This window comes from Marmota marmota, unplaced genomic scaffold (genome assembly GCF_001458135.2).
Source record: "Marmota marmota marmota unplaced genomic scaffold, marMar, whole genome shotgun sequence".
NCBI classification, from domain to species: domain Eukaryota; kingdom Metazoa; phylum Chordata; class Mammalia; order Rodentia; family Sciuridae; genus Marmota; species Marmota marmota.
In genome coordinates, this window is record NW_026000026.1 from 47,326,044 (window position 1) to 47,334,620 (window position 8,577).

At 43.9% G+C, this 8,577-nt stretch overlaps 1 protein-coding gene across 1 annotated transcript; it reads left to right on the plus strand.

Moving 5' to 3' along the window:
- Positions 1-4,330: 4,330 nt before the first annotated feature.
- Positions 4,331-7,294, plus strand: Nxt1 (nuclear transport factor 2 like export factor 1). The gene is made up of 2 exons (XM_015483538.2): positions 4,331-4,593; positions 6,525-7,294. The coding sequence occupies exon 2, from the start codon at positions 6,587-6,589 to the stop codon at positions 7,007-7,009; it is 423 nt and encodes a 140-aa protein (XP_015339024.1). The 5' UTR covers positions 4,331-4,593; positions 6,525-6,586; the 3' UTR covers positions 7,010-7,294.
- The last annotated feature ends 1,283 nt before the right edge of the window (positions 7,295-8,577 follow it).

Here is an 8,577-nt window from a genome sequence, read left to right on the forward strand (position 1 = left end):
GGGGGGGGGGGGAGACCTATATGCATGCGCTTGCAGAAGTGCATGTTTTAATATACATGTGTGCACATGTGAGCATGAACACAAAAACATGTTCACGTGTATGAGCATATGTGAGCATGCATGTATGTTATTCATGTGAGTGTGTGTGTATGTGAGTGTTCATGCATGAGCATGTATGTTCTACTCCAATCCTCCCTTCTCTTTGATCACTGGCCTTCATCTCTGCTCCATTTTCCTGTCTGTGCTTATGGCCATATCTAAGTTTATGGGCCTCAGTTGTTCCTGTCTTCCCTAAATCCCTTTCCCTTTTTTCCATGGGAAACTTCCTCCCACATGTGGTTTCAGTGGGAGTATTCTATAGGTAGATGACACATGGCTGGGGTTAGGCCAATCCAATTCTATTTTCCAGAAATCTGATTTGAATGAGGAATCCTAGGGGTGGAAACTGGTCATACCTCAGTCAGTCCATCATAGGCCCTGAAGCTCCTGCTGCCCAGTTCTCCTGAGATCCCAGAAACCATTTTACCAATGCTGCAAACACCCCACAGTCTTCCCATAAAGACCTTTTGGCCTAAATCAGCCAAAATTGGTTTATGTTCCTTTCAAATACTAATAGTATATAGTTCTTATCCCACACAGAGGATACGTAGCCCTGTCTGATCCCTACCAAAATCCCAGATGACTGGTGGCTAAGCTGGGGAGAGGGCCACACGAGAACTAATCAACAATAATCCCTATAACCTTCTTGGACAAAGTGCATCATCACAGGCTGGGTACACATCACAAATGATATCTCTCCAGTACACTGCCATTTAATATCTAGAGGCCACACTACCATTTTACGGATGCATAACTGAAAAACAGAGAAATCAGAATTCAGATTTCAAAAATTATCATCTTACCCCATAGGATATGCTTCTTCCATGGCCCCCAGGGGTCTCCCCAAAAGCTGAGTCCCCAATTGAGCTCACAGAAATATAGCCCCAGCTCAATCTGGTCCACACCAGCACTCCTGCTAGGGGAGAGACAGAAGGAGAAAGATGTGGTAGCAGAGCATTAGAGGCTGGACGGCTCAGCCATCACAGTGGATCAGTGGGTTCCAAGTCATGTAGACTCTGACGGCAAACAATTGCTATTAAGATCTGCCCCAGAGAATGACATTGACAGTGGGGAAGATCAATCCTGTGTTTACAGACTTAAAGATCCTTAAGTCAAGCCCATCTTCTGAGCTGCCAGGGACTCTGCTTGTATAACCAGATGTGTCCTCCTTCCCTGGATGGGCTCCACAATGCAAATAAGACCACTGGCTCCACAGCTGCTTAAACCAGGCTCATCTTTGGAAGATGCCCATGTGATTTGGTGACAAATCCTACCAATTTATCGATATGCTTGTCCCAAGATTAAAAGCCAGATGTTGGAGGGGCTGTTGGCAAATGAAGATGTTGCTGTTGATGCAAAATGTCAAAGAGTAATTCTGCCTAACTAATGTTTTCTGGATGCTACTTTAGGCTCAGCCCTCCCAAAATGATCCTTTCTCTGCATATCAGCCCAAGGAAAATGGATTTTATTATTGTCCCTACTATACAAAGAAGATATCTGAGCCCCAGAAAGGTAAATGCACTTGGCTCTGTCACCCCAATGTTTTAAGCCACACTAGTTATGCTGCAAGTGAATATGGTTATGCCTAACTTGGAACACTAGCTCTTGAAACTGCAAAATCCAAAACTGAGGGCTAAACTGGGCATGGTGATGCACGCCTGTAATCCCAGCGGCTCAGGACACTGAAGCAGGAGGATTTCAAGTTCAAAGCCAGCCTCACCAAAAGCGAGGCACTAAGCAACTCAGTGAGACCTTGTCTCTAAATAAAATACAAAAATAGGGCTGGGATATGGCTCAGAGGTTGAGTGCCCCCAAGTTCAACCCCAGTACCTCCCCAAGAAAATAAACAAAAAACTGAGGGCAGATCTGTTTCTCAATGGTCATCAAAGGCCTGATCTCACCTTTCCTATCTGCCTCATAATTAAAGGGTTCTCCTTCAGGATGGCCAGATGACCATATAGCACATCCAGAAGGGAAGAGACAAAGGCTCCTTTCCCAGAATTCCCTGGCAAACATCTTCTCCAGACTCAGTGGTCATTACTGGGCCTCTTACGACCCTCTACTGGGCTCAGGGCCTACACTGACAGTGGTATATCTCTTAGAGACAGGGATGTCTCCAACCTCCCCAGACTAAAGAACCACAGAGGGAATAAAAAAAAAAAACAGGTTTCTTCCAAGAGAAGGGGGAGTGGCTACTGGGGAAGGATCATCTCAGCTAGAATGTGATAGAGCACTGACTTGGCCCCAGGCCCTTGTGTTCATTCAAACAGCATTTCCTGAGCCTTTGTCGTGGGTCAGACACAATTTTAAGTGCTGGAGACAAAAACTTGAAAGGTCCTTGCCTCCTCCCTCATGCTGCTGACTCCACTGCTTCTTCTTGTGGTTAAAGTCTAGGTTTCAATAAGGCCTACGAACTTAAAAAAAAAAAAAAAGTTCTCCCAACCTCCCGACCAGTTTTTCTTTTACATATATATATATATATATATATATATATATATTTTATTTAGAGACAGGGTCTCTCAAAGTTGTTTATGGCCTTGCTAAATAACTGAGGCTGGCTTTTTTTAATATTTATTTTTTAGTTGTAGTTGGACATAATATTCTCATTTTGTTTATTTATTTATTTTTATGTGATGCCAAGGTTGGAACCCAAGGCCTTGTACATGCAAGGTGAGCGCTCTAGTGCTGAGCCACAATCCCACCCTCCCAACCAGATTTTCTAGGTTTAAATTGACTCTGTGACTCCAGGCTGATTATTACATTTCTCTCAGCTTTTACTGATCAATAAAATCAGTGGTAACCATGGCTCTCCCAAAGAATTATGAAAAAGAAATGAAAAGGGGAAGAGACACATAAGGAAATTTAAAGCAACACAACACACAACCTACTGGGCATGAAGTAAGTCAACCCTTTCATTTTCATTCCATTGACACTATGATTAAGATTATATAGGAAAATCCTAAAATCAATGCCTTGGGAGATTATAAAGCCATTTTTGTGTAACTACTGCTCTGAAGATGCTCATTTACCTTCTCATTTATTAAATAATGCAAATGTTTCATCTACTTGGTTGAAGTGGGGGTGGTGGCCTATATTAAATAACCTACCTGGTTTCTAAAGTTGTCCTTATAAATCTGAGAGCAAGGGTTCTTCCAGGAACGCAAGCAAAGGGAGTCAAAGAGACACCAAGAAAGTAGAGGTTAAACTACTTCATTAGGCTAACCACATCCAGAGGGCTCTCTCCTAGTTTTGCAAGGAATTATTAAAACTCTTAGAGCAGGAACTAAAACTTGAGAATTATGTCTGAAGAAAAAAAAAAAAAAAGTTTTTGCTTTTCTAATTTACACTTTAAAGTTTCCTAAGTCCTTACACTAAATGGTTCCTTTCTATTAAGCGTGTTGTTCTTAACATTCAATAAAGGTTTAGCCCTGGTTCCAGATAAGCCAATAGGCAGCTGATAAAACAGAATTATGGTAACAAGCAAGCTCTGAGCCGAAGTCAGGCGGGTTTCAAAGGAGCCGCTCAATTCACAAGACATTTTTCCCTTTGGCATACTTTTGTCACTGAATAGACTCACCCACAACCTCGTCCCCAACCATCAATTCCTCTCACTTGACTAAAATTGGTTATCCTCTTTGTGCCCATTGGGATACCAATTCTAAGTGACTTAAACTATAAACGGAGCGATCGGCTCAAGTTCTGCATCCTACAGACTTCCATAGGGGCCCCGCCGGCTTCCCACTGTCGGCAGATTTCTACATTCCTGGAGTCACACCTGTTTTGCTTGCGAGCCTTACTGAGGTCATGCTGCCGACTCCCTGGATGGCATCAAGCAGTGACGTTTTACGAGTCTTAATTGGAATCACTCCATACGGCTGCGTGGAAGACGAGGAGCAGAATTCTCTCCGCACCGCAGCCAGCACACCCTCCTTAGCCTCCGCTGCCAAGCAACCTGAACCGCGCTGAGCGAGAGCGGACCCCACCACCAGTTCCGGGGGCGGGATCTGGGACGTTTAACCTAATCACTCAGATAATCGGTTGGACCAATAAAAACTCGAGCTCGGATTTGCCATTGTCTTCTGGGAATGTACCACCCCGGAAGCCACTGCTCCTTCCAGCCACACCTGGGCGGAGCTAGCTTTGCGGCCAGCCCTCCCACTGGCCGACCTACTGCCAGTAACTGGGAGGTGAGAGTAGGCGGGACCGGGACACTCGCATCTGCGCAGAGCGCGGCCGGCCGCGCGCGGGAAGCCGCGGAGAGCGCGGAAGCGTTCCCCGCCTCTGAGACTCCGGCAAACCGGGCGGAGCCTCCCGGAGGAAGGGGAGGGGAGAAGAGCGACTCTTTCCGCGCCCCCGCCGAAGGCTAGCGGCGGAGGAGCGTGGTCTCTCGACCAGCCACCCCGTGACCTTCCGGGGTTGCCCCCTCCGGGGAGCGCGGCCCGCGCGGGGGGCACCGGTACGCAAGTCGCCACGGACTAGGACGTCACGGCGCAGGTAGGTTGTATTACCCGCGGGGCCACACGAATGACGAGTAGGGACCTCCAAACCTCTCCCACGTGCGTCTCTCGCCCTCCATCCATTGTCAAGAATAAGACCCGGGTGTTGTCCTTTTTCCACGTGGTGTCTTTGCACTTGTCCATCAGGCTTTTGCCTGTTCAAGACAAGCGGCAGTAAATTTGCCTTGCTATGAGAGAGTAGTTTTGCGGCCAGAAGATGGCCTGGAAGAGCGTGCATTTGTCAAGTGTTTGATTAGAAGCGACTCCCCGCTGGAAATAAGGCCTGTGCCACAGTTATACTGGTCCAGCCTCAGAGAAGTTGACTGTGTGGATGATAGGGAATCTTCACAACCTCTTACTTACTCCACTTCGCTTCACTCTTATCCTTTTCTCTTTCTGAGTCGATAAGTGAAATGACCAGATTCCGTAGGTAACTGAAAACCGAAAGCAAAGATGGTCATTTCTTTGGGGATGGGAGGGGGCGTGGCAGATTATTAGACTGTGTTGGAAAGACAGGTGAAGGGAAAATGGGAGCCAAAAGCGGGGGTGGAGGTGAGGAAGGGGCTGGTACTATTAGGGAGGAATGATGTGGAGGTTATTGACTGGGAATTAAAACCGGTGAGAAATGTGGGTTCCTAAGAGGAAATTTCCAAGCCAGCAGTCCTGGAGTTATGTTCTTATGAAGTTGATTTTAAAAGTGCAGGCGTTAACAAACTAACAAGAAGTGTGGTCTTGATGAAATTTCTCTAAAAATTAATGAGCGTAGAAGTTTTAACAAGTAACAGGTCAGAGTGTTTGTTGAGGCTTAACTTTGAGGCCCATGGAGAAGGTGGAAAGAGCAATGTTCTGGGTTGGCTTTTAACTGCTACTTTCTAGGGCCAGTTCCCCCCAGCTCTTTGCCCTGAAGAGTACTCAATTTTTTCCCAGCCCTACATTGAGTCTTGATTGTTTGATAAGATGATGTTTATTTTTAAAAATGTTAAGGTCTTTGAAATGGAAAAATTTATGATTTAAGTATTTAAATGTAAACATGTCCACTATTGTAATGCCTTCTTTTAGTGGAATATAATCACAGGGGAAAAGCATAACGGTTAAGGAAAAACCAAGCTTCAGAATTTTTGTGTGATTCTGGAATTGTTTTGTTTTTAAGGAAATGTGACGTTTTAGTTATAGTTAAAATTTATTGTGTTTACTCCTGACCCCCAGGAACCTCTGTAAATTCTAAGACATCTTTCCATTGTGGCTTTATGCAACCTATATGGTAGATATTAGTTCCACAGAGGTTAATAATCCCTTTTAATTTCTGCTCACCCTCTATGTTTGCTCCTTATAGCTTGATTGTGGCCACCATTTTGGTCCTGTCCTCATGGCATTTGTTCCCTTATGCTCTCAAGAAACCTGTTTTCTCTTTACACTATGGCCTTTGTCAGAAAAACTCAATGAAGGACTAACCAGCTGATGGGCATATGCTGTCTCTCTGGTTGGTTTTTTTTAGGACAGTGACCACTCTTCTCCTCAACATGATCCATTCTCTTTACACAGATAAACAGTTACCCTGTTTTTCTGGGGGCAGTTGTACCTGTTTCAAGCCTCCAGTAGAGTAACCTTCCATCATTAAAAGTACTCTATTTAATAAAACAGGATTTTAAAAAATTCATAGTGTAAACACGTAAGTATCAAGCTTCTTAGCACTTGATGTATGCTGTCATTTAATTCTCATATTATAACTATGCCAATTGTGACAATTGTGATAGTTACATTTTTACAGTGAGCAAACTGAGGATTATTAAATAAAGGCTATATAGTTTGAGCCTAAAGTCATCTCTCTGCATTTTGTAATTGTTTTGCCACCAATAGGAAAGGAGGATGGTCAGGACAAAATGAACTTTGGCATTCACATAAGTTCTTTTCAACTTTGCTATCTTACAGCCCCTGGCTCCCCCAAGTCAGAGGGGATACCCTGGCGGAGGCCACCTTCCACAGATCCAGAGATGGCATCCGTGGATTTTAAGACCTATGTGGATCAGGCCTGCAGAGCTGCTGAGGAGTTTGTCAATGTCTACTATACCACCATGGATAAGCGTCGCCGTCTCTTGTCCCGCCTATACATGGGCACAGCCACCCTGGTATGGAATGGAAATGCCGTTTCAGGACAAGAGTCCTTGAGTGAGTTTTTTGAAATGTTGCCTTCTAGTGAATTCCAAATCAACGTGGTAGACTGCCAGCCTGTTCATGATGAAGCCACACCAAGCCAAACCACAGTCCTTGTTGTGATCTGTGGAACAGTGAAGTTTGAGGGCAATAAACAACGGGACTTCAATCAGAACTTTATCCTGTCTGCTCAAGCCTCACCCAGCAACACAGTATGGAAAATAGCAAGTGACTGCTTTCGCTTCCAGGACTGGGCTAGCTAGTGGGGGCAAGAAAGGCCTCCTTGCTCAGCCCCAGCTCTAAGAAACACCAGTCTCAAATCTCAGGATATGGAAAACATGAGTTAATTTCTATTGTTGCAGCAATACTGCAGACAACATTGTGCTGAGGCTGAACTCTTTTGTGTTTCTTGCAGCTCTAGGAGCCCTTTTCCTGAGTAAATATTTGTCATAGTTGCCTTTTAAAAGTAGTAAACTTTTCTATTTTTCTACTTGTCCAGTAGAGACCCTGATTCTGGAAGTTCTGACAAATAAAATAATACAAATGTTGCTTCTTTTCCTCTTACCTGATGAATTTAACTAGGTTTTGAGGATGCAGGAGGAGGGTTAAAGACAGAAAGCATAAGAGAAGGTGCCTGTGAAGGTGTGTATTCCTGGGCTGAGCATTTACCAGAGGCAACTGTGTTACATAGGTGGCCAGTAATGCAGTATCCAGGGAGCCTCATGTCAAGCTGAGGGAAAGTTTCGTTTGAAACTCATGCCCACTGTCCCAGCTTGAGGTTAGACTAGAATTCCTTGGGACACTGAAAATTACCTATGCCCAGGACACACCTCAGAACAACTATACCAAAACCTCTGACTTAGTGATGGGGATTGGCATTTTTCAAATTCTCTCAATGTGTGATTCACTTGAGGGCACATCAGAATTATCCAGGAGAGATAACTGGGCCCTACCCTAGCACCTGAACTGACAGTTAAATGGTGAGAACAGATGAAATACTAGAATTAGCTAATAACTGTTATATATGTGAGTGGATACATTAAACTCTCATAATGAGAAAATAACTACTTCTTTTAAAAAATAGAATTAGAAGCTACTTTTACTGACTCTAGGCCAACCCTAATTGTATTTTCCAATATAAAGAAAGAAAAAAAAAAACTCTAAAAGGATCCATCACTCCTTGATCAATAGATGACAGACATCTCAAGCAGCTTTCCCAGTCAAGTTTTTTTTTTATAACTGTGTGCTAGATCTTGGATAGGGTTGTGAATTAGAATTATATAACAGTAATTCAGAATTGGAAAATGTGAAAACGGAAAGAATCATGATGAGTATGGTAACACAGATGGCAGTGTTTACCTGGTACCCCATTCTCTACTAAGTACTAAAGCTCAATGTTTTGAGGGACTAAGAACCCATCTTAGAGATTTGATGTTAAAGTTCAGTTTATAGCTAGGTTTGATGTGACTAAATTCTAGCCAATGATGTAGAAGCTGAAGGACTGGATTATTGGGAATTTTGCTTCAATAGACCCTTCTTCCTTACCTCTGTACCCTGCTGCCTAGGAACAGCTAATTATTGGCAGACCACTGGCCCCAGTTCTCTTTCAGGCAACAAGGATAGGTCAGCTAAACCCTAAAGGTAGGATCATGTAAAGCTGCAAGGAGGCTGGCTCCCTAGTAACTTTGTGGAACCACCAAAATAGCTTCAGTTCTCTTAGCCATTACCAGTATGAGATATGGGTCATGGATTGTAGCAATAATCCCAGGTAAAGAAAAAGGTTTGCAACAACAGCAGACCGTAGTTTTAGTTTATTGTACAGGTGGCTCTG

Coding starts and splice junctions, on each gene's coding strand:
- Nxt1 (XM_015483538.2), top strand. CDS start 6,587: ATGGCATCCGTGGATTTTAAGACCTATGTGGATCAGGCCTGCAGAGCT.